Source organism: Tympanuchus pallidicinctus, unplaced genomic scaffold, assembly GCF_026119805.1.
Source record: "Tympanuchus pallidicinctus isolate F22 unplaced genomic scaffold, pur_lepc_1.0 scaffold31, whole genome shotgun sequence".
NCBI classification, from domain to species: domain Eukaryota; kingdom Metazoa; phylum Chordata; class Aves; order Galliformes; family Phasianidae; genus Tympanuchus; species Tympanuchus pallidicinctus.
This window is the reverse complement of record NW_026294749.1, coordinates 3896984-3923618: the sequence shown is the minus strand read 5'-3', so window position 1 is coordinate 3923618 and position 26635 is coordinate 3896984. Positions and strand designations below refer to the sequence as shown.

The 26635-nt window shown below is 40.2% G+C and overlaps 1 protein-coding gene across 2 annotated transcripts; it reads left to right on the top strand.

The window, feature by feature from the left end:
* Positions 1-26635, top strand: ECI2 (enoyl-CoA delta isomerase 2). Of its 2 annotated transcripts, XM_052697589.1 has the most exons (11): positions 1-132; positions 8529-8705; positions 13550-13712; positions 14942-15040; positions 16397-16588; positions 17452-17521; positions 19278-19380; positions 20562-20682; positions 23203-23292; positions 25018-25161; positions 25920-26635. In XM_052697589.1, the coding sequence occupies exons 3-11, from the start codon at positions 13590-13592 to the stop codon at positions 26073-26075; spliced, it is 1098 nt and encodes a 365-aa protein (XP_052553549.1). In that variant the 5' UTR covers positions 1-132; positions 8529-8705; positions 13550-13589; the 3' UTR covers positions 26076-26635. The 2 variants fall into 2 exon arrangements, with proteins under 2 accessions (XP_052553549.1, XP_052553548.1); XM_052697588.1 differs by lacking the exon at positions 8529-8705 and having other exon boundaries at positions 3-132.

The following is a 26635-nucleotide window of genomic DNA, read 5'->3' as shown; positions in this document are numbered from 1 at the left end:
GCTGGGAGCGGGGCGGTGCTTTGCGGCTCCTTCCTACCCACCCGCCAGCGCGTCCGCCCGCTCAGTTGTCATGGCGGCTTCTGTACTAAGTGTTGCTCGGAACCTGTGCTGGCGGCGTATCTGCGAGATAAGGTGAGATAAGCCTCCCTTTGCTGCCCCTCAGAGAGGGGCGGCTTGGACACGTCCCTGCTCCACAGCCGCCCGTGCCTCTCAGGGCTGCCCCGGGCGCGCCCTCGCGAACTCGGGAGGCCTTTGTGTGGTCGTAGCGCTGAGGGACTCGGTTGGGGTGGGTTGTCGGTTGGTGTAGGTGAGATTAGTGCTCTTTTCCAACCTCAACAGTTCTGTGATTCTATGATATCAGGTGCGACTCGGGACTCTGAGAGCAGCGTTGGAGTTTGCACCGCTTTGATCAGCTCTTTTACTTGTGTGTCTGGCATTGATGTAGTTTAGGAGCGCTTCAGATACGCTTCTAACGTGAACGGCTCTGAGCAGTCCTACAGAGCATGGGTCCTTTCCAAAAATAAAACGCCGTGTAACACCAAGCGGTAGCGCTGTTGCAGTCGCGTCCACTGCTTGGCTGGCAGTGGAGCAGCTCTTAACCTTCGGCACAATTAAATCAGTGTTATGAAACACTGTTGCTGGTAGTAAAACAATGACTTGCATCCTTAAGCAGCGCCACAGCTGCAGTAGTGGCAAGAGGTCCACATTCACTTTCTTTGGATCTTGCATAAAGTTATAGGACTGATTAAAACAGAGCTGTGCATAAGTGTGTAACCACAACCAAAGGTGAGTGACGGCTGTTCTCTTTGGCGCTGAACTGTCAGAGCACATCGATATCCTTCCCTCCAGTATTAACTGTAATATCTTTTTCTAACCGATAGCTGATGCGGAGCTCAGCTGGATTTATCATTTTTAATCCACCCTGCTTTTATTTCAGAACACTTCATTTCTCAGTTTCTGTCCTTAAGTCAGCCATGAAGATCTCAGAAATGAAGTAGACTTACCCACTGAAGAGGGAGACACTGGAGTTGGAGATTGTCCACCATTTCAGTGGCTGATTTTTCTTTACTTCTTGTGTATATGTGTATATGTATACATTTATGTATGTAAGCTTATGGCTTTCCTTCTGTGGGTGTCTGTATACATATACAAATACAAAAGTTAACTTTTGCTATTTTTGCTTTCTCACTGCCACCTCTTCACGCACATCCCCCATGCCCAGGTGTTTTTATTTTTGATCCACATTTCAAATGTGTAAACTCTTGACTCAAAAACAATGCTACATCTTCCTACTATAATGAAAAACTTTGAAACAACTTAAAGAAATACTTCACTAAAAGTGCTCTCATGTTTCTGAACAGTTATCTTACTTTGCTTCTACTTTGTCCTTTTAAAAGTTGCCTCTTGTCCAGTTCAGTGGCATCTTTTGGGTATGTTAGTTTAAGAACAGAACAAAAAAGTAAACATTGCCAGTGCTGAGCAGCTGTGTGATGGCAGTTCCACTGCCAGAAGAGAAAGGAACCAGGACTGTGAGGAAAAGCAGAGGCTCTGGTGCAGGCAATGTCACTGATCAGAGCTCGTGTAAGCCCTGTCTAATGCGAGGTGCAAGAAAAATGTCGCTCCCACCACAGCTAAAGGAGTTCTCTTTCAATTAGTAACTACAGTAAACACCTTAAAACATGCACGGGTTTGGACATGATTTGATTCTTTATCAGTGTTCTTTTGAAAGATTTTGGATTATTTCCCAACAATTAGACTATCACAGTGCCAGGGAAGCTGCGGAACTTCTCCTCTCAGATGATTGAGCTCAGCTGAACAGGGCCTTGGGTAGCCTGATCTCATCTCAAAGCTGTCCCTGTTCTGAGGTCACATCAGGAGCAGGTTTCCTCCTGAATCCACTTCCAACTTACATTATCCTTTTTGCAGATTTTGGAGCTCAGCTGTACCCTCACCACAAGCAGAGCAGTTTTGTATGAAGCAATTTAATGAGGATATCAGTGTGAATATACATGCTTCTGCTTGGCTTGTAGGAGCAAGATTTGGCCAAATAAACAATAGTGCTTTGAATTTTCGGTTCAGAGTCCTTATATGTTGCAAGCTGACATTTCTATAATTTCTGGACACTCTGAAAGTTTAACAGATAAGGTATGAGTCTAAAACTGAGGTCAGGATGCCCATATGAGATGTGAAGATGTCTGAATTCAAACTATTTCCCATTATTTCTCAAAAGCTTTTGGTCAGACTATGCCTTCAAGTTCTTGCTGTTGCCTCAGTTCTAAGCAGTCCCATCTCTCACCTGGCAAGGCCAGTTATCAGGTGCCCATCTGTGTGTGCCATCTGAAAGCTTGAGTCTTTTTCTGAGACTTGTATGTACATGGTTAATGGGCAAGATGTGATGTAGCTTTCCTCATAAGATGAGGCAGGTCACTTTCCTTTCCTTTAAAAATGCAGATGCTTTCAATTTAGGTGCTTGACCACAGTGAATGCGGGATTACTGCGTTTGATGGCTTCATCTTACAGGGTCTATGTATTCTTTTTTCTGTCTCCTCAGACAATTGTTTACTTGCCAAATAAGCTGTTAGTGGGAGGTAAGATACTTAAAACTATACTGGAATATGCAGAGGAATACCTCATTTGGTGGTTGGTTTTTTTTTTTTGTTCTTCCTTTGCCAGACCCAAAAATGAGCATAATTGTGCATCCTACTAATTAAGGCTCCCTGCTGAGAGTACAGTTAGCACAGCTTTTCAAATAATGATGTAACGTTGCCTGTATTGTGCCTTTATTACATACCTCTTTTATGTTGTTTCCAAACAAAATGTCACATGCAGTTGTGTGCATTGTGGCAACTGCATCTTCAGAGTTAGTTCAGTTGTATGAAGCAGAACTTGCCTTGTGACACTCGGTTTTATTTTATAATGGTGAATACTAGTCTAAAAATAGGTCAGTTTGTAGAATTTCCTCTTGCTGTCCAAAGTGGCTTAATAAATACTTAGAGAAGTAGGCATTTAGTGCATTAAGAATACTGGGTAAGCAAGTTTAAAAGTAGAACAGTGAAGCAGATGTCATCATATCGATAGGTTCAAGACCTGTGATGCTCTGGCTGGTACAACATGCAAATTCAACTGCTGTGATTCTCATGAGCGAAACGCTTTTACTCAAGTATGTATCTCAAATAGGAATGAGTGCATCTTGACAAAGAAACTGAAGTCATTTGTGCCGTCTGGACATTCAATTGCAGCATTTTTCTCCCAATGTTTTGTGAGAGATTCCTTGACGTATGTATGTGAGCATCTTGAGATACAGAGAAAAACACAAATAATGCAAATTGTGTGATCAGTGTGACTTCTGCCTTCAGTTAAAAAGAAAAAACAAACAACAAAAACAAAGACAACCCCTTTAGGCAAGTTTCCTACCAGTAATATTATTAACTTAACATGCTAAGCCGTTACAACAAGAAGGGAGGAAAGACATTCTGAATTGGATAAGAAAGGAAAATGGACTGCTACACATTATTAGATATAATTCAGACATTAATAATAACGATTTAATGCTTTTAGTAACACAGAAAAAAGATGCATCAGAAAGACAAGATGGATGTACTCTCAGATTTGTATCAAAGACAGTACCAGAAAAAGAGATATATCCTTAGAACACTCATAGAAATACAAGGGCAAAACTCAAGGGTACTTCCTAATTCATTCTGTTTTTAACTGTACATTTCCTTCCAGATACAGAGTTGTAAGTTCCATGTGCTGGATCTGCTATGTGCTCACTTCTTGTCCTTTCTCATTCTATGTAATTGTTCTGATCTGCATTTGTCTGAGAAGGGGAGGCTGATGAAGTTGTGCTCAGAACGTGATACTGTATCTGTCCAGCATTTGTACTTTCAGCTGTTTAGAATTGGAGACTCTACAACTCCATTGCTGTGAGGTGGGCTGTATTTGCTTTTTATTGCTGGTCAGACTCGTAGGAGCAGAACGTTTGTTGGTGGGAAGCCTGTGTCCATGCTAGCCTTGTTTTGAGGGTTTGCTTCATCCTGGCTGTAGTACAATCCTAGCACTGAGTGCCTGTTAGCAGCCAGCGGACAGCTTATGAGTTTGTATAATCTAGGAGGAATCTAACATGTATTTGTGAGACAGCTCCGCAAGAGAAACCAGGTGAGAGCAATTGGAAATAATTTAGGGATTTTCGAGAGCGTTGTCATCTAAACTAAGACATTGATGTAGATGCCCCCCATCATCCCAGCTTGTTTCTTGTCATAGTACTCTCAGCAACTTCAGAAGAGGCTAGGTCTTACCAAAAACAGCTTTGCATCAACTACTCTTTTATTTCTCAGCAACAATAAAGAGCCTTTTCAAAGAACTGATAACATTTCAAATAAGGTGAACTGAAAAAGAGTTAATTTTTTAGTAACCTGTTGGCTTTTCCTTCCTTATTTGGCCTTAGTGATCTTTGTGTGTGTTTGGAATACTCCCTTGTTCCAGTAAGTCTATTTGTACAACAGTATCGGCTCTTCAGCTTGGTAGGCAGCAGCTTTAAGGGCTAGAGTTCGCTTCCACTCTGGCTTTTGGACAGTGTCCAAAGTCTGTCTTGTTTCCCAGCACCATCTTGTGACTGGGCATCTGCAGGTTTTCAGCCCACTCACCCAGCAGGAGCTCAGCACAAAGTCCCAGTGCAGTACACAATAGTCATTACATGATCTCTGCAGCCATTTTCTATTCCCGTCTGGGAATTAACTGAACCTGCTCTCTGAATTGGTGGTCCTGTATTTGAAAGCATAACTACATTCATTGGTAATTATATGAATGGCCCATTGATATATTTATAGCAGAGCATGATGTTATAGTCTCTGAAGACTTTCCCTTCCTTCATCAGTGACTTAAGTGCCATCTCTTTCTGCAATCCCTTACAGTTTTCTTGTTAAGTAAGAGACTTACATCTCTTACTGCCCTCCCTTCCACCATGTTAGCTAAGGCAGAGAGATGTAAAGTTCTGGGAAGAGTTCTGGGGTTTTTGTCTTTACCATGGGACCATGCGTGTTATAAATAAACTCTTCTGATGAGAGTGGAGGAAGAACTAATCTCCTGTGGCTGAGATTGGATTGTTTCTGTTGTCTTCACCAAACGGCCGTGCTCTGCGCTGTCTTTGCATTTGGGTCTGATTGCAGGGGTTGGCACAACCAAAGTAGGTACAAACCTTGCCTTGCAGAAAACCTCAGTGAGGCTGTCCTGGGGGTGACCAGTCAGAGTGGTGGCATCCTTTTCTCTGTGCCATTTCTGTCTTCCAGGCTTAGCCACAGAGAGCTCATTGGCCTCAGAGAGAGTCTGCCTTGTGTCACTGTAGTAGGCAATGCCCACTCCTTTTTGTAAATCCTATTCAGAAAGCTGTGGTTGGGTTTGGCCATGCAAATTTTAGTAGCTTTGTTTGGATACCGGTTTTTTTTTTAGTCTTGAACAGCCATTCCTTCCAAAGAAGGCTGAAGAAAATCCCACTTGACATAAGGAACCTTTTATGTTTGAAACAACTTTGATAATGAAGTGACTTCATAATATGCCAACATCCTGGTTCTTAAAATACCCTCATGGTTGGCTTTTCACACTGACAGCAATGATATTAAACAAAAATTAATCATACTTACAATTGTCAGAGAAGTATTTTATCAGTTAATGTTTTTAAAATGATCAGTCTTAGATAACTCAGATTAACCAGATGCAGAAGGAACATAAGCATTATTATTTTGTTCACAAGGTTCTGGCTTCCATGTTGTCCTAAATGCATACAAAAAATGTGACAGCACGAGATAGCAGTAAATTCAGTGTGAGGATGGATTGTGTTTTTGCTGAAGTCCAGAAAATTTGCGTAATGTTTTGCTGTGTTGCTTTGTTTATATGTGTGACAGCTATCTCTTCAGTTGATAGCATGGAGAACTCTGAGTGGAGATATCTGTGATTTAGTTAGGGATTAAAGTCTCTTTTAAAGTCTCAGCCATTAAATAGAAATTATTGCCATGCTGGTTTGGAAACAAGCAAACAACTTTGCCCTTAGTGCTACCAGACTCCACAGTTCATGGTATCTTTATGACTGTGGTTGTGCAATGCCGTATTTAAAATCGATCGACCAACCTTCAACAGCCCTGAACCTCTCCAGGAAAAGATCAACAACCACCTTTCTGCTTTCTGAATGTGGCAGAGTCCTTTTAAGCTCTCAAAGACATTTGGTTCCCTTGATGGAAAGCACTTTTTCCTCTGCTCTCTTCTTTTTTTGCCTCCACTTTTTTTTCTTTCTTCCCCCCCCTTGCTTTTTTCCCCCCCCCAATAATCTTATTCCTGCGGGGAGCCAGATGGTGAGTTGTCCTTTAATTAGCATTGTGGCCCTTTGCTGGACTCTCCATTAGCTCCATCACTCATGTGCAGAGGACTGGACCCAGTGATTTAGGCATGGCCTCACCAGTGCTTCATGGAAGGGATTCTGTACTTGGATCTGAAAAGTTTTCTTGAGGACTGGATTTGTTATGTGGTATTAAAGCAGTGTATGATTTTTATTTCAGATGTGCTACTATTTTATTCCATGATAGATGTGCTTGTAAAATGCTTAGAGATCCAAACATATCAGTACTGAAACTTCCAAGCTACTTTGGTTGTCAGCTGCTTCCCCAGACCAACAGTTTTCTGTAATCTCCATACTGATAGCACAAACCAGTATGTCTGCACTGCATCCCCCCCAGTTACTGCTGAGATCCAGTGTGAGCTCTGGGAGCTCCTGCTGTGGGTGCAGCCTTCTAAGTGACGTGATTTAAGCCTTTTATGAGGATCTAATGGGACATGAACTGAACTCACTTGGAATGTGTATGATTTTCATCTCTAACAGTGACTAATATTCTCAGTGTTTTATTTTGAACACAAGAATTAGTAATGTGTAACATCTACAAGCTCGTTAGGTTCTCTGATGAAACAAAGAACAAGGCAAGAGACACAGACGGTGTCTAAAGAGAAAGAGTTGGAAATTCGTAAGACTTTGCAATAACATTATCTATTGATAAGCTGTAAATTCTGCCGTGACAGAATACTGCCTCATTATTTTCGTAGAGCTTGTACAGTAATAGAATCATAATCTTTGCTGTTCTGATTGTATCTAGGTGTCACGGATTCATGTGGGAAAGTAAGCTTCAAACAAATTGTTTGTCTTCATTCACTGGCTCAGCTGAACTTGCAGTAGTGTCAGTGGATTTTCTAATGTTCCAATAGTGGCTGTGTCCTTTTTGGAATCCTAGCTGCGTTGGCCAAAAGCTATTAACACCAGTGAGCACTCTGCCTTTATTTCCATGCAGTCAGCAAGGTTTATCCTCAGCAGCCAAATAAAAAATAGCTTTTTTCCTCTCTCCATTAGCAGCAAAATTATTTGGCGTATTTGTTCATGAGTGTTTAGTTAGAAAGTCACCTTGGGTGTACAAAGGACCTGTTTGTGTTCATTGGTGTCCAAATAAACTTTGTTTCTCACCTAATGTCACATGGGTGGGTTGCAGCTTTGTTGGTTTTTTTTTTGTTTGTTTGTTTATATTTTTGACTTTCAAACGTGTTTTGGAGGCTATGTCTGCAAATCTTCCTGCTCAGAGAGACGTCTTCTGTGAACTGTGTCTGTGATTCTATCAACTGGGGATGTACAGGAAATCCTCTGCTGTTTCTGTCTCATTCACCACATCCAGTTATCTTAAAGCCTGCTGGAGAGGAAAAAAACTCTTAGAGATTTAAGGAGATTATCCCAGTTTCCCCCTCCTCTCCAGCAGCTGTGATGAGAGAATATTAACTGTGTCTGAACAGAATGAAGAACAGCCCATTTCAGATCTTAGTGAATGGTAATCTAGAGCTTTGATTCTTAGCTATTCTTTACAACTGAAAAAAAGCTGTCAAGTGCAGCTGAGCCACTTACACTAAACAACAGTGATTCAGCACTTCAATTTGCCAGCAGACACATCATTATCTTCTAGTTTTTGTGTGTCAAAATAATGTAGGAGTCTAAAACATTGAAAGCTGATAAGGATTTGTACACTGAACTTGTGTTTAGAACAACTGCTGAAATTTTCTAATGTGAAGGAGGAAATAATTTGGCTTTTATTTCTTTCTGTTTATTAAAGCAGCAGTAAGTGAATTGGTTGTAGAGAATTTGCACTGTTCTTTCCCACTAGGTAGACGTATAGGAAATACCCAGTACACTGGAAGTATCTTTATTATATGGTAGTAGTAAACCTTAATTATTCCATGTTAACCACAGAATAGTGGAGGATCACCAAGGACTGTGCTGGTAGAACAGGGAGGGACAGGTTGTTTGTATGTCTGTTGAAATGTGTTTAAGGAAAACTGAACTTCTGTCTACTGAGTCATCATGCTCCTGTTTGTCACAATGATTAATAAAACCTTGTACAAGAAAACCGAGAAAACCAAATGTTTTGATTTCAAGACAGTAATTTTAGCGTTAATAAGTCTTTCTTACTGGTTTTTTGACCTAAGAAGTAAAGAGTTTGTTCCAACAGATCTGTGTAAGAGTGTGGGGAGCAGCAGCATAGCTGTACCTGTGCATCTGTCCACTGGTTCACACTGAAGGGAGAAATCAACCAACTCCAGATGCTAACCTGCTGTTAACTGCTGACCTGCTGCAGCCTGCTTGACTGGCATTGCTACTGACCTACCGTTGCGGTGCGTGCTAGCAGGTGAGAGCAACACGTCTGAACTGAAGGCTCACAGAGAGAGTCTGTGAATTGCCATGAAGAAGTACGGGCTGTTTTACATGCAGGGATTGCTGCTGGTTAGTTGGCTTTTTGCTTTTGAGCAAGGTATAGATGCTGGTGTCATGAAAAGAGTCTTTTTTTTCCCCTCAGAGGAGCAATTCATTTAGCTGTGTTTCCTTCTTAGTTGCTAGATACTGAGAAATATATCAGTTGCTGAAATTTGAACAGGCAGAATCGTTTGAGGCAGTTTCTGCTTCTCTATCTTCTGAACGAAAGCTGAATTTCATGGGTCTCTGCTCTGAATTGTTTTCCTTTTAACTGGTAGCAGAGGATTCTGACAGAGATGCATACAAATGAGGGGCAGTGGAAGTTCCTACACGGTGTAGCTGTGGAAGCAGACACAGACCTTTTCCAGATGACAGAAGCTGTGAAGAAAGATGCTCACATGTCAAATATGGTAACTCCACATCTCCCAGTATAAGAAAAGAACATCTAGAAGTTGACAGTGGAGGTTATGAGATTATATTAGCATAATAACCTGTCAAGTGGAGGTAAAGTAATGGGGGGAGGAAAAAAGGAAGAAAAAAAAGTTGAAGAATGTATGACAAAAAATAGTGTACATAGAAGGCTGTAACAGGATAACAAAGAGGGTTTCTTTCCTCCTACGACTAAAAGAACCTCGAGTACTGTGTTCAGTGTTGGGCCCCTCACTACAAGAAAGACATTGAGGTCCTGGAGAATGTCCAGAGAAGGGCAGCAAAGCTGTGAAGGATCTGGAGCACAAGTCTTATGGGGAGCAGCTGAGGGAACTGAGATTGTTTAGTCTGGAGAAGAGGAGGATCGGATAAAACCTTATAACTATCTACAACCCTCTGAAAGGAGGCTGTGGCAAGTTGGGAATTGGCTTCTTTTCCCAGCTAATTAGCATTAGGATGATAAGTAATACCCTTAAGCTGTGCCAGGGAAGGTTCAGGTTGGATATTAGAAAAAATTTTCTCTGAAAAAGGAGTGAGGTGCTGGAATGGGCTGCCCAGAGAGGTGGTGGAGTCACTGTTCCTGGAGGGGTTCAAGAAACATGGAGATGTGGTGCTGACAGATATGATTTAGTGGGCATGATGGTGGTGGGTGAACAGTTGGACTAAATGATTCTAGAGGTGTTTTACTAACCTTAATGATTCTATGAAGTTTCACTTAGAATTTCTGTATTGACCCTCCCCACTCCCCCCCAACAACATTACAACACTCCTTTTTTACCCAGCAGTGGCAGAGGAGTGATTTCTTCAACACTCCCACAGGTATCTCCCGTTGGATTAGCTTTGTAGGTGCTGCTGCTTTTCCTAGCTCAGTTCTAGGTAGCCCATAGTAAGAGAAGACTTGGAGGACTTAGCAGTATAGCAGATTAGCCTTGTCTACATTCAGTTACTTAGAGAAAGCTCTTATGTTGTTAGGTAAGTGCTGGGCTATGTTCAGGTTTACCTATACAGTAACGTAACATTAAGTATAAATACCTTTTTGGGTTCAGTAGCACATAGGATGAATGGTGACTTGGGCAACCTCCAGATTAAAATATGTAATGATTTTCATGTTAACAGAATGCTCAGCAAAATAAAGTGAAGTACAGTTTTACAACTTATCACGTACAGAAAAGACCATAAGTGAATATGGAAAACAATAATGTTATTTTCCTAGTTACCAGAAAGCTACAAATTACTGGCACTGTGAATGCTTTGCTTCTTTTTTGATGTTTTGAATCTTCATTTCAGAGATGCAGATGCGAAGTCTTGGGGAGAAAATAGGAGAAGTCAGTGTCTTGGGTTGAATTTCTGTTTCTATGTGGGCCACTTATTTTCTCACTGCTAAAGTTTAAATACTGGTTTCTGTTCCCTTCATATGCCTCATTTCCTAACAGCTGCTGCAGTTGCTTACAACTGCAATCTTTCCCACCAGCAGTGCCCTTGCATCCCTTCATGTGTCCGAACTTGTACTCCTTTTCTAGATCCTTTTCTTTCTCCCTCAGGGAGAAAAATCAGGATAATCTGAAGGAAGGATCAAAGGAGGTACGAGGGAGGAATTGAAGCCTGAAACTCTGCCTGGAGCTGGAGTAGGCATTGTGGATCACCCATATATATGTTATATGTATTTGCCCTCAATTTCTCCTCCTCTTCTAACTTGTCCAGTTTTGTCTTTTGTAAGGAAAAACAGTCATGTGTAGCCAAACTCAAAATTCCTTTAATCCTGAGCATATATGCGTACACTTTTGGGCTGCTGCTGTGCCTTTCCCTGCTTCTCCCTACTCAACTTTTCTTTGTATATATTTGCAAAAATAGGGTCACTGTTGTGTATTGAACAGATTCTTAAAGACTATTTATAATATCTAAAGCACTCTGTGACCCTAGTCAAGCTGCAGTGAAGTCAGGATTGTCCAAAGTGGTGTAAAACCAAAGCTTTGTTTTTAAACACTGAATCCACTTGAGCATTGTCACCTACTGCTTTGCTGGGTTGTGCCTCCTCATTTCTCTCTCCAGCACTCGCCACTTTTCATGGGTGCCAGCAGAAGGAAGGTGAATTATTGCAGCAAGTGTATTGGTAGCTAATTGCTTACGAAGTACAGGACCACAAAGAAAGCAAGCTTTGCAAAGGAAATCATTTACCTTTGCAGCGAATAGATGAGAAGGGGGAAGGCCAAAGAGACTTTGATTTCCTTTCCTGGGCATCTTCTCTGCTTGGCTTGAAACAAGCACAGGTTTAACACTGGCAGTTTATGGGTCAGGTTCCAGGTTCTCCATGTGTTATGAATAGTTTCAGCAAAATCTTGCACAGTTTCTCAAGGCCACTGAAAAGAGGTGTGGATTTGTTCATGGAGGGGATAAGAAGGATATAGCACTACAGGCAAGGAGGAGGGGGAGGAGAGGATGGAGGGAGCAAGTTTGCTTCTTGGTATGCGAAGGCAGCCTCTCCTATGCCTCTCTCCTTGAAGTTGTGTCACTGCATGGTCTCAGTGAGGGCTGTGCTGTTTAGTGCTGGCAGATGGTTAGACATAGAATCATAGAATATCCCAAGTTGGCAGGGCCATAAGGACCAGCAAGTCCAACCCCTGGCTCCACACAGAACCACCAAAAATCAGAGCACGTGACTGACAGCATTGTGTGAGCACTCCTTGAACTCCAGGAGCTTGGGGCTGCTTTTCCATGCTTTTCTATGCCCACCGCCCCCTGTCCCTGACCCCAGCTGCCCTCCCCTGACGCAGCTCCATGCCGTTCCCTCGGGCCCTGTCGCTGTCACACACAGCAGAGCCCTTTAAACAGTGAGGGCTCACCCAACATGAGTGAACTGTGAAATGATTTTTCTCTTGCATTTCCATTCTTTGTCATTTTAGTATAGAAGTAGCAGTCAGCTTAGCTTAGCATCTTGAGAACGCCATCAGTGGTGAGATCTTGAGATCGGCACTGATGTGTAGTGAAGTGTCCTCTGAGATCAGAAGGCATAAAGAACTGTGTGACTCGCAGGTATCTCGCAGAGAACGGAGCTACAAGTGGTAAGAAAGAGCTGAAAAGAAGTAGGCTTTTGTATAACCACACTGTGATAAACAGTTAAGTGGCACTGTGTCCTTTTAAAAATCATGAGGTAAGGAGGGGAAAAAAATACAACAGTGAAAGATGGGGTGCTGGAGGTTGGTAGGTGATATATTTTATACACACAAAAAAACACGCTGCTGAGAAGTAAAAGTGGGTATAAGCAAAGCAGCAAATAGGTGTAGCTCTGTCTTTCTCACTGTAAGATCATTTCACTTCTCCCCAGCTCTTTATTTGTAATTTCATTCTTGAATTCTTCTCTTCTAACTTGTCCAATCTGTATCCTTTGTAAGGAAAAACAGTCATGTGTAGCCAAACTCAAAATTCCTTTAATCCTGAGCATATATGTGTACACTTTTGGGCTGCTGCTGTGCCTTTGCCCTCTTCTCCCTACTCAACTTTTCTTTGTATATATTTGCAAAAATAGGGTCACTGTTGTGTATTGAACAGATTCTTAAAGACTATTCACAATATCTAAAGCAGTCTGTGACCCTAGTCAAGCTGCAGTGAAGTCAGGATTGTCCAAAGTGGTGTAAAACCAAAGCTTTGTTTTTAAACACTGAATCCACTTGAGCATTGTCACCTACTGGGCTGACAAAGCAAGACCTGAAGGTGAGGTTTGTCTCATTCTGTGACTGTGCAAGTTAACTGGATCGCCTCCCAGAGGGGTAAAGGATCACCTTGTGAAACTGTGACGCAGTGTGCTGAGCACATGGGTTGGTTTGCACATCAGTTCAGCTGGCAGAAGGCTCACCCACGTATTCGTCTGGGTTCAGCACTATTCTGATAAAGGCCTACAGATGATCACTTGAAGTAAACTGACATGTCAAAATTCTTAGACTACTTGCTTTTTTAATCCCACGCTACATAGAAGTAAGCTTACATTAACGAAATGTTGCAGGGTTGGGTTGTTATTTTGGGGACTTTTTTTCATTTTTTGATAGAATTACCTTCTTTCTGATGGAAAGCTCTTCTCCCAGAATATTCTGTCCAATCTTTTCTTTTGCATGATTATGTGCTATGTTATAACTATTCCTTTTTTAACATATACTGCCCTCCTCAGAGATCCAGGCCTTTAGACTGCACACAGATTTTAAAAAATGACCACAACCAGACAGGCTGCGTACTCTTAATTCATAGACACATAAAGCTGTTGATGTTGTATGAAGAAATTCAAAATGAATAATAAAAATATTCTGTATTTCTTAGATGTTTGTCATGAATATAACCAGTATTTTTTCCATTTACTAACAGGCCAGTGCAACCTGTTTGCATTCCATCCGTTCACCTGCACATGACTGCGGCCACCATGCAAGTCAGCCAAAAAGACTTTGAGAAGGCTCAAGAGCAGCTGAAACTTTTGAAAAATGATCCTGGGAATGAAACGAAACTGAAGCTCTATGCTTTGTTTAAACAGGTTGGCTTAGTTTGCTTTTTTCGTAAGGGGCATTTATAAACTGAGAGGATGGGTCTGTAAAATATATATGAAAAGTACATGTTGTTCTGAAGTATTGTCTTAACAATCTCTTGAAATGCTCAAGTAATATTCTTGAAATTCCCCTTCGGCTCTGCCTGAATTCTGAGTGAAGCCAGAACTATTTTGTCGCATAAACTGGGAGTTGAATGTAAACCTTTATCCAAAGACTGAGAGCCATATTACATCAATTTTGTGATGCCTTCCATATAATGTAGTAAATATATTGATGCACCACAAAGGAAACTGCTTGCGCTTAGGAAAAAAGAGTGCTACATACTTCCTCTTACATGCGTTGCATCTACTGTCAATCAGCTGGTCCTATGATACAGTGGTGTTAATATTTGAAGGTTTACTTTTGTGAGTGTGGCAAGTTTTCTTTTTAATAATTCAAGAAACTGTTCCCCCACATTGATTCTGAGTGAGGGTTGTTTTTTACTACAGTGTGGAAGCAGACCTATGTAGAAATAGTACAGGTAGCCCTATGGACTAGCAGCTGGTAACTGGGGAGGCATTCGTGGATCAAGATAGTCTGCAGGATCAATTCTGTAACATGGGCTGTGACTTTTTATATGAAAGAAGGCAATGAATTGCTCTTTTAAATGAAAAACTAAAGACAACAGGTTGTTTCATGCATTTTCAGTAATTGATAAAAATGAATATGTCCTTTCTTTCTCATCTACTCTAAATATCTCTCTAATAGCATACTCTTCTTCAAGAAGACTGACCATAAAATACTTTGGGGTAACTGGGACCTTTGAACATCAACTGATCCTGTGCCTTTGCTCATAATAGGGCCTATTTTGAAGTGAGATCCAACTCCATGGGTCTTATCCAGTGTTCTTTTTGTTCACATAACTTCTGTATTTTTTTGTGTATAAGATTGCACAATTTTGAGATAAGTTACTGAGAATGTAAATGCATGGGCACCTTGGAAATGAATGTCTCATTGGTTAGGTTCATCTGCAGGCCTAGCACTGACTGATAGGAAATGGCAGGCATTGGGAGTTTTGTGGTATGTGTGCTGCCTGAATATTTTCTGACCACTGGAATTCCTTCTGTCTGAGGTGAATTCTGTATCCTGATCACATAACAGTCCTACCTGTCACCTTCTTTAAGCCAAGATACCTGAACTGTAATCAGAGGTTTAGTTTCTTTCACTCTCTTTTTAGGCTACTGAGGGTCCCTGCAATTCTCCAAAGCCGGGTATGCTGGACTTTGTCAAGAAAGCCAAATGGGATGCGTGGAATTCACTTGGCAGTTTGTCTCAGGTGACAATACCTATAATTTCAGTTACTTGAGCTCTGTCTTGAAGTGCCTGGTCTATGAATGAAGGCTTGATGTCTGAACATACTACTTGTTAGTTGACTCACTTTGCTTCAGACCACAGTTTTGCAGTGTATTTTAGTTTTGCACTGTGAAAGCATAGATTTCATAGTTATTGCTAACAGCTCATGTCAGCATAAGAGACCCATATGTATTGTGATTTTCAATAAATATACTTTTTCCTATTTTATATTCTGCTGTTCCCCTTAAGAAAGATGGATTGAGTCTCTTAGTTCTTACAGCTTCTTACATTGAAGAACAAATCTGTGAATCCAGCGCAATTTTGATAACATTGTCATTTTAAGAAGTTGGCCTCTGGTGCTACTAGTAAATGAAGGAAATGCTGAATGCAGTCACTACTGCAAGAGGCCTGCTGTTCAGGAATAGTGCTTGTGATTGCTCAAAGATACTGCTTAATGCAAGGTTGGGGTGACTTCTTGTTTGTGTGAATTTGGTTTTCTTTAAACCTACCTGGATAATTTCATGAACGTAGCATATTCTTAATAGGAAAGGAATTCGCTGAGGCCAGGATATCATTGGAAGTGTTTTTGAAAGAGAGCAGGAGCTAGGAAGAGATTTGTGGTGGCCTCTGGGGGTATTTTTTGCTTTTTTATTTTGTTGCTCCTTTTTACATTCGTTCTGTTTCAGGAATAGCAAATAAATATTTAAGGAAATGAACTTGTTGGTGAAGTTGTAGTAAAGAGGAAAAATATCTATCTTTTCAAGAAAACAGGTTGTAAAGCTGTCTAGGTATAATTCTTTTAAATCACTGTTTACTATAGAAACAAGGAGGCAGCATTCTTTTAGCTTTTGTACATTGTATTTGTGCTAAAAGATAAATAGTATCTTCAAACAGTTTTAAAATGCTGTGGATGCATTTGGGCACCACATGTCCTAAACTAGAAAGAACTGTTCATTTGGTTGGAGAAAGTCCAACTGGTAAGCAAAAACAAAGGATCCCCAGAAGCATGGAAATGCTGGGGTAATAACAGAGGTCATTCAGGTAATCTTAGGCACGGAGGGGACAATTCTTAAACAAACCAGTGTTGTCACTGTTGCAGTATCTATGCTCTTTCATTTTTCAGATCTGATGGATGCTGGCTTTATGTGTGATTTGCACTGTTTAAATACAACATGTTCTCTCCTTCTTGATTAGCATACTTTCCAGTGGAGATTTTATTTGGTCCAGTAGCACACTCCTCCTCTTTTTTTTTTTTTTTTTGGTTATTGATGGCCATTTTGTGAATAGCATAAAAAAGATAATCTTCAATTTTGTTTATGTGTTTGTTTGTTTATTACAGGATAATGCTAGACAAGAATATACTAAACTTGTCTCAAGTTTGATCTCTGCAGAATCTGCTGGCGAGAAAAAAGATACTTCTTCAAAAGAGAGCAGTCATGGTGGCTATGAAACCCTAATAGTTACCACTGATAACAATATCACAAAGATAATGTTTAACCGGCCTGATAAGAAAAATGCTATCAATCATAAGGTAAAGAAATTAATTTGAGAGGATTAGTGGTTATATCTATTTTTTTCTTTCCTGATTAGGCTACTTAGGTTTTTCAAGAATAATTGCTACAAGTTCAGCAGAGCTACCTGAAGTACTGTGGTCAGAATTTTGTGAGGGTTGAGTATATTGACAAACAGTGACAATGTAAGACATGAAGATCTAGTACAAAATCAAGCTACTAATGTTTTACAGATTGGGCTCTTCTGTGTCTTTTAAAAAAATCTTGGTTTCTTTTTATTTTTTTCTTTTTTTCTTCAGCCAAACTTATCATAGGATCGTGGGCTGTACTAAACTAAAATGGCAAACTGGAAGAAGACAAGTTTGTTTTGTGGAGGCAAGACTTGACTGTAGCCTTGCTTATAACAGTGCGTGCAGCCTAATTCAGCTTAGCAGTGTCATGTGTATGTCTAGGTAGTTGTTCTCCTGTAGCTGTCTCCATGAGGAAATCTCTCCTGCTGGGAGTATTGTGATTATCCTGTTTCACAATGGCAATGATACCAGGAGAGGGCTTTCACCCCACCGCTGCTAATTCTTTAATATATTATTTTGCTGACTTAGACTGTTTCCCAGCTTTTAAAATTAGCTGTTTCCAGTTTGTATTTTCCAAGGGATCTTATTCTGACCTTGAGATTTGAATTTGAAGTCTGAGTGTTGCGAAGACATGATTTTGTGGTCAGAAACGGTACCTCAATTGCAGTACTTTCTGTACATGCAAATGTTTTTGTACTTAAATGGATCATAGTTAAACTGTCTCTCAGGTTCCTTGTTGTCAGTGGAAATCTCCTTTTTATGAAATTTTGCAGCATCACAGTTAATATTGTGTTGATTTTTCTCTTCTGCAGATGTACAGAGAAATTATCAATGCACTTCAAGAAGCTGCCAAAGATGATTCTACCATAGCAGTTGTTACTGGTACAATACTTATTATCCTTCTCGTAGATGTGTTTTCTTTTATGTCAGAGTACAGTATTGACATGAACTATCTACTTCACATTTAGGCTAAGATAGAATTATGTAAGTGGGGAAATGCTTTCCTCTGTTGTAGACTGAAGATTTTCGACAGCATTTTGGCAGAACTATTTCAAAGTGGTGCTTCAAATTCTTTAGCAACCTTGCAGTTTCTGAGATGAGAAGACAGACATGGGATACTCCTGCAGAGTACTGCCTTTGAGAAGGCGATGCATCTGCTCCACGGATTTTCCCTACTGCTTTTAGGCTTTGTATGGATTTAGTAACACACTGGACATTGGAACATACTAAAAACAAGCCCCTCATGTGCTGCATTGTCATACACAAGACGAAGTTTATGCTATGTGTTTATCTATGATCATTAGAAAAACTGATTTTTGGCTTCTTGATTCATCTGGGGCTGCCGTAGGAAACAATTTGCCAGGGGTGCTGCAGCCAAGCCCTGCTGTACCCCAGTCATCAGATGCATGATGAGTACAGTTGGATGACTGTAGCCATCATACAAAAGGAAAGCCCAAACTGATGCTGCTTGTGAAATATAGCAGCTCTGAGGCAGTAGCATTTGAATTCTTTAGAGGACCTTTTTGTCTGTTTCTGATGCTGACTGTACAAACTGTCTGTTTCTGATTGCTGACTGGTGGCAAGCGCAAGCGGGAGAGACTGAATGGTTAATGTGGGTGCTGCCTTCCTGACCTATCCTCATTGCATATAATCATAGAATCATAGAACGGCCTGGGTTGAAAAGGACCACAGTAATCATCTACTTTCAACCTCCTGCTGTGTGCAGGGTCACAGACCAGGCTGCCCAGAGCCACATCCAGCCTGGCCTTGAATGCCCCCAGGGATGGGGCATCCACAACCTCCTTGGGCAACCTGTTCCAGTGCTTCACCATCCTCTGGGTCAAAAACTTTCCTCCTAATATCTAACCTAAGCCTCCCCTGTCTCTGTTTAAAACCATTTCCCCTTGTCCTATCACTCGTAAGCAGTTATTCCATCATATAGGATGACTTGGACAGTTAAATCATACACTGTAGCTTTTAAATACTCCTTGCTTTCTTTCGTGGTATCTCAGACTGTCTTGTACATTCACTGGAAATTCTCTGCTCCTTATCAGTGATTAAATCTTTCAATAGAATGATTTCAAGACAATGTTATATGCTGTGCCATTTTCTTAGTGCATCATAATGAAAGTGAGACTTGCTCGACAATTAAATAGACTATTCTATGTACTTTTGAGTCCTTTGTCAGTTTGAAGGAGAATGAATTGAGATATGTAAACTTACATTTCCATTTTCATGTTTAAAAAATAGGTACATTTCTCACTTGTTACTGTGTGAATGACTGTGAAGTGACAGCAAAAATCTGAATAAGTATGCAGGGAAAAAAATAAAAGATGGGGTTTTTTTCAACTGACAGTGCTGCAGGAAATAAAAAAATATTTTTTTCATCTCAAATCTTTTAAATTTAATATTCCTCACTTACTTACCCATTGTTTTTCCGTGAAGTCTTAGTCAAAACTTATTTTAAACTGTTGTTGTAGATGTCCTTAAAGATACTTTACATACTTCAAGACAAGCTCTCTAATTGCTTAATAGTGTTAGATGCGTGGAGGGAAATTTTTATGTAAATGTAGTAAATGAAAGCTTCTCTAGCTACTTAGAAATCATTGGTACATTTATTTTTATCTGTTCTTTGCAGGAAATGGAGAGTACTATACAAGTGGAAATGATCTGAATAATTTTTCTAATGTCCAACCTAGTGAAATGAAAAAGATGGCAAAAGATGGAGCAGAATTACTCAAGTAAAACACCTTGTTTTCAAATATGCTTACATTACTGTAACAGGTAAAATATAATTTGCAGGCATTGTTGGAAACATGGCAGCAGGAGCCCAGTTACGCTGTGATACCTCCCATTAGGTGACTGTGTCTGAGAGCTCATCGTGTGTGTCAACACAAAGACCATGGGGGAGAGGTAGCATTAATCATAGGAAATAACTGGGGAAATGAGGTGCATGTTAGCCATCTCTGTGTAATCTTTTAAGCACAGTGATGGTGTAGACTTGATTTTCATTTTTAGCCCCCAAAGTTCATACAGATAGAATGACAAAAATGTGTTCTTGACTCTGCAGTTTGTAAATTGTTTTTTGATTTATGATTTAAACAAGAACTGTAAGTGAAAGTGAAGTGCTCAGTTTTGCAGCTTTTACTTGGGCAAGCTGCCTGTGGCTCACAGTTGCCTGTTACAAAGTGATGGAGTCTGAATCGGTTGCAAGAAGTGCTATTTAGCCGTGCTTCAGTCTGCAGTGTTCTGTAGGGTATTCCATGGTGCACAGTCTTGTGGTCTCTTGTTCTTCCATCTCGCTTTTGTGGGAAGACTGTATTTGTTATGCTGTAAATGTTACATGGGCACAGTGCTTCACTGCAGCGGATGGACAGATATCCCAGAGAAGTGGAGTCTTTATAACACTGTTTACTTCTTCAAAAGGTTGTATTTTGAGAATGCATTTTGAACTTCTTGGAAGAAGTAGCCATCAAAAGAAACAAAGAGTTGTTTCTCAAACCTGTGCAGAACAGCACTAGGGAATTCTGCGTTGTGCTAACATCACAATTTTGGTACCTGCTTGGAGCTTCAGTGCAGAATAGAATCTGTGAAGGAAGGGGCTGCTGGAAGGGTAGAATTGGAATGGAAATACAGGCAAAAGACTTGTTAGTGAGCTGCATTCAGTAACTGTAACTGAATCAAAATTTGATTGCAGTTAATTAGGAAGGCTGTGCATGTTTGATTCTCAGCTGGCAAGAAAATACAAGTATTTTAAATAGTTATTTTCCTTGCTAGTGTTCATTTGGGAAGTAGTCTACAATGTATACTAACTAGGATACAGCTCATGTTTTTTGTTATGCAGTATCTAATCATCTTTTGAAAACGGTTTGTATTTGATGGAAGAGACTGGAGCGTGCCTTACCTTATTTCTGCTTTTCAGAGAGTTTGTGGGCAGTTTTATTGAGTTTCCTAAACCACTGATTGCGGTGGTGAATGGCCCAGCCATTGGAATCTCTGTAACACTCCTTGGATTGTTTGACATTGTCTACGCTTCTGACAAGGTGGGTACATTGCATAACTGATCCCAAGGCAGCCTTTATGGCTCTTTCTGCAGCAAATGTTATTTGGTGCAGAGTAATTTGATGAAAAAAACAACCACACAACAGACAGGTAAAAATGCCTTTTCTATCACTTTGAGGAATACCTCTGTTAATTACCTGCCTAGAGTTGTGCATCAGCCAGTGTTTAATATGCATTTTAAAACATAGCACGTGATTGTATTATATAGCTAATTTTTTATGCTCTCTGTTGTTTATCAATAAACTGTTTTTAACGAGAACCCCAAATTGTTAATTAATTTTAGGCAAGCTATTAGTTGCATAACTGTCAGCAATGGGTGGCACTTTGACTTCTGCCTCAGCACTGTGTTAGATTTTCCTCAAAGGCTCTGCTTGACTGGCTTTGTCATTATGACACTTAAGAACAACTAATCTGCAAGACTAAGTGTTGCTTGCCCCAAAAGGATTGTCTATGACTATGTCACTCCTGACATATGCTTATATAGTATACATAACTCATTCAGTCTATTCCAGTCCACAGATCTTTTTTATCAGAAGGTTCTTGGGTTCTCCCTCTTCCTCCCTTCCCACCTGATCTTTCCTTGCTGCAGGATGACCTCATTGATTCTTGTTCCTGGATCTAACAGACTACTTTCATCCTCTCAGCTTTCAGTGAGCACTTATACTGTTGGGTGTATTTCAGGTTTACATCTGCTGTCTTGATCTTTTTTGAGCTTTAGTTTTTCCTCATAGGCTTTCAGTCACGTTCCTTGTGACTCCTTCCACTCGTTCCTTGTCTTTAAGCATAATAGTACAAACTGAATACATCAGTCCAGCTCATGTCCTACCACCACAAAGTAAGAAAAACTTCTCCACATTATGCACACTGTATTTCTGTGTATTTCTGCATCCCAGGATGTCTTTTGATTTGTGTACTTGTGATCTGCTGTAACGCCTGTATTCTTTACTGTAGAGCTGTCAGTTAGAGATTAGTTCTTATTACGTACAGTATACAGAGTAATTCCTGCCAAACCTGTCCATACTAAATAACACCTTCTAATTCATACTTATCCAGTTTATTAAGACTATATTGAATTATGATCAATTCCCCCTTGTCTTAGTACCTCTGGCATCCGTAAATTTACCTAGATTTAGTTGCATCTTATTTTTGCATTGTATTCCTTTTTTTTTAAATCTCTGCACATATGTATTAGCCTCACCCTTAGTCATATGGCATAGCTTTCATTCCCTCTGTACTTGTATTAAAGTCAATGAATGGCTCATGGTTTAGCTGTGAATATCTGTTAGTACCTTCCTGCTTGCACCTGCAACTTTTACTTGAGGATTTCTTAGGGTCTTACAAAGTCCTTCACTTAAATTAGTCTTTCCTACTGAGAAGTACATTGAGGTCTTCTCAAAGATGAGTATTCTCTGTTCTTCTTTTTCCAGGACTGTGCACTCTATGTAGTAAGATCATCCTCATCCAGATTATATTGTACTTTCTCTTCTAGTTTGGTTTAGGCATTGATTACAGCCCACTCTACAGGTGTCCAGCATTGTTATGTCCGGACTCTGATTTTATTTCCAGCCAAGTACTTACAGAATGGCCATGTTTGTAGTACAGTGTACAGCTCAAGCTGACAATTTAAGAGATGGAATTGAGTGGGTATCAGATAAGAGTGTCTTCTGCGCTGGTTTTGGCTCCAGTTCCTGGAACACCCTTTCTCCTCCCCTTCCTAAAGCAGAACCAGTTATGCTAGCCTCTATCCTTGCAGATGCCTAATCCTTTCTTACAAACTTTCAATCATACAGATATCCCAAGCTTGCTAGGAAGCCTACTGATATGTCCTACTATACAGTCAGCTGCAGAACGGTACGAAATGATTACCTTCTACTATGAAAGCTCAAACAGCAGTGAGCATCTTCATGTGTCAGTTCATATTTTTTAAAAGGCAAGCCTTTTATCTTCCATGCTTAAAGTTCATATGCATTGTCAAAATACAAAGCTTTGCATTTAAGTTTTAACTTACAAATAGGGTTTGGTTTTGTGTCATCCCACGATATATTTCTGCCACAGATTCCTTTTACAAATTTTCAGAAAATTTGAGGAAGAAAAGATTCAAAGACTTGAACTTTTCAGCAGTAGAATAAATTTAGTGTGCTTTCCGACAGGGAAATTCTCTGCCTCCCAAATTATTTGGGCTAACTTTGAGAGTACATATGTCTGAGCATTCTTTTTATAAAGATCTTGCACATGCAGATTAGTTCTCCAAGCCTTCTATTCAAATAAGGTAATTTCATAAATGGGGATTATAAGATAAGGGAAGTGAATTATGTACATACAGACCATTTTTATGTGCACTGAGAGTTTGAGGCTGTTTTATCAGATTATATTTAAAACCTACTATGGTAGAAGTTCAGATCTTTTTCTGATGAATTCTGTTATATTAGAAACTGGAAAATGAAAACTAAATCCTAGTACCACACTCTGTTGTGAGCTTTGTTGTTGTTGTTGTTTTCCAGGCTACATTTCATACCCCATTCAGCCAACTTGGTCAAAGTCCAGAAGGATGTTCCTCCTACCTGTTTCCAAAAATCATGGGCTCAGCCAAGGTAAGAATGTCTGCGCTGAATGTAGGAACTTCTGAACTTTGTGTCAGTATTCTTCACTGCAAGTGGAGTCACACTGAGTCCTTGAAAAAAAAACTCCTGCTCACATGTTTTGAACCAAAGAGAAACGTAATGACAGTATCAGCACAGGCACCTAAACACAGGACTGAACACTGGTAAAGCTATAGAATGATGTTGATGTAAGTTGTCTTTTTTATGGCTTCCTCCACCTGTCTGAGATTATTTCTGTATAGTGGAAGGTTGTATCTTTTTTTCCAGCAATGGGAGGGAATGATGTAAAAAAGACTTTAAAACAAAAAAAAAAAAAAAGGGGGGGGGGAAAAAAACCACAGAGTGCTCTCTAGAAATGTCTTGGCAGGCTCAGCATTATGTGGCTCCAAGGCTGATGACACCAACAGAATTTGGGGCTTCTGGGTTACGGGATTATCTGCGTAACACCATAAGATGCACCTTTCTCAGAGGGAGTAAGAGATTTGTGCAGGAGTTAGGGTTGATAAACAGAGCTTCAAACCAGATTTGAATTGGGAAAGAGATAAAACCAGGCTTGCCTGTGATAAGCCATGGATTGGCTGCACCAAAATTTGAGAGACTGCATGTTAGTGAGGTCCTTCATTCTGCTCCACCAGATGCTGGCTACAGTGAAGCATCTTTGGAATGTTGCTACACCAGTGTATGCAGCATGAGGAAAAAGCAAGAGGAGCCAGAAGCTTTGGCTCAGAGTTGAAGGCCAGTCACTAGTGGTGCACCCTGGGGCTGATACTGGGTTTAATACTTAACCACTTAATGGAGACAAAGATAATGGGACTCAGCATGTTTGCGGATGATAGAAAACTGAGATATTCAGAAGGACCTGGACACACCTGAGAATCTCTTGGAGTTCAGCACAGGAAAACACAAAGTCCTGCACTGGGGAGAGCTATGTACTAGTGCAGGCTGTGGACTGTATGGCAGTCTTTAAGAGTCTTTAAGCAACTTTAAGAGAAGGACCTGGAGGTCCTGGGAGACATCCAGTTAAATTTGTGTAGTCTTACTGCAAAGAAGGCCAAAATTATTCTGGTCTGCGTTAGGCATAGCAGTGTCCACACATGGACTGAGGTGATCTTCCCCTCTTCTTAATACTGGTGAGTGCGTATTGTGATCTAGACTTCCCCTGCAAGGGAAATGGTGGAGATACTGGAGGACAAGCAAAGAACCACAAAAATGATTGCAGCATTGAAGATACTGCATATGAGAAGAGGCTGAGAGATCTGGAACTGTTTCACATGAAGAACAGAATCTCAGGGGGATCTTAGAAATGTTTACAAATACCTTATGAAAGTTTGTAAAGAAGATGGAGACATACTCCTGTCAGTGGTGCCCAGTGAAAGGGCCAGAGGAATGGGGTACACATTGAAAGATTATGAAAATAAGAATTTTACAGTGAGGGTGGTGAAACACTGCAATAGGTTGTGAGGAGTGGCTGCCAAGTCTCCATGCTTGGAGATGCTTCTGGGCAGCCTGCTCCAACTACCCCTGCTGAGCTTCCAACTAGACAATCTGCAGAAGTCCCTTCTAACCTCATCTGTTCTGTGATTCTCTGTTCTTTCAGAGAGCAGATTTTAACAGGCAAGAGCCTAAAACAAATGTGCCTTGGAAGCTTGTGCCTTTCCTGTAATGTTCCTTGAGTCTTGTGTCTTGTTCACTCACACTCTGCTCTTCTTTATTTAGGCAAATGAGATGTTGCTTTTCAATAAAAAGCTGACTGCAGCAGAAGCCTGTGCTGTAGGACTTGTGAATGAAGTTTTCCCCGACAGCACCTTCCAGAAGGAAGTTTGGGCAAAGTTGAAAGCTTATGCAAGTCTCCCCAAAAATGTCAGTATTTTAGTTTTTTTCTCTATGCTATAAGCCTCCTGCATTACCAGTCCTCCTGCCAAATCTGTGTTGGTTCTTGTTTTCATGTGATCCTTAACTGAAATAACAAAGCTCAGCGTACTTTGCTTCTATCTATCCCTGTGCTGCTGAGGAAAAAATACTTCTCTTTTTTTTCCATGGCTGAATTCAATACAGTGCACTTTACAGAGACTCGATGGCTGAAAAACATTGAAAATTAGCTATTTAATCCGCTTGCAAGCTATGTGCAAGTTGGATTCCTTCTCTTTGTTTTTTATTTTAGCAATAGTAATATGTGCACTGTGGGTGCTCAGGATGAAGCTGGCTGGCCTCAGTCATCCCATTCACTAGTTTAGGCTTTGCAAAGTTACTTGAGTCCCAGTGGTATTGTGTTGTGTTGGACAAGAGGAGATACTCACGCTAACTCCTGATAATCAAAGTTACATTTGGCACCACAGGTAGTTAAATAAGTTTCACTTCTTACACTCTTCTACTTATCTTGTGAGCACTAAGTGGATTGCTGTATTGCTCCCCATCAACTTCAACCATATTAGCTTTAGTAATTAAATGCAGTATTCTATTTCCAGCTAAAGGGTTGACTAAAAACTAGATTGTACAACGTTAATCCCAGTTTGAATTCCAATGAGCTTCTTGTGCTGTTTTCTAAAATGAATGTATAGAAAACATAACGTCCTGATATTCCTCACTTAATGTAGATATTCTTTTCCTTTCTCCTTCAGTCTTTGGCAGTGTCAAAGCAACTGATACGAAATACAGAAAAGGAGAAGCTCCATGCTGTCAACAGTCAAGAGTGTGAAGTACTCATAGAGAGGTGGTTATCTGATGAATGCCTAAATGCTCTTGTCACCTTCTTTCAGAGGAAATCAAAACTGTAATCTTTACCAGCAGAGCACTTAATGTTCTGGAAACAGCAATTCACCTTCTGGCAATAGTCTTGTCTGCCCTTATCCTTAGAAAGCTTTCTCTGCAAATAATAATTCTTTTACCTTTTGATGCACTATATTTCTATACAGAATACTGGGTTAAAACTGTTTCATGAAATTAATGCTGTGTTATGTGCCTTCGATCCATTATGGTTATTTAAATTAGGGGAAAAGATTCATTTTCCTGCAGGCAGCAGTGGTGTTTCTGAATAGTACTAAAGTAGATTGTCACTTGAAAGAAGCAGCAAATTCAATAGCACTGTATTTTGGTAGCTTTTCAATGTCTTACAAGTGATTCTTTTTCATCTGTGGGGAAGAAAATGCTGTATTGATGAAAAATAAATACTTATATTATATTTAATTAATCTTGTGCTGATTATTACTATTACTGCTAAACATCCTTAGTGACAAGGAAAGTAATTCCTGGAAGTATATTAATGAAATACTCTTCTTACGAAAGTATTTACTTGTGATGTCGTGAAATAAACCTGGCAGGGACTATGGGAATCTTC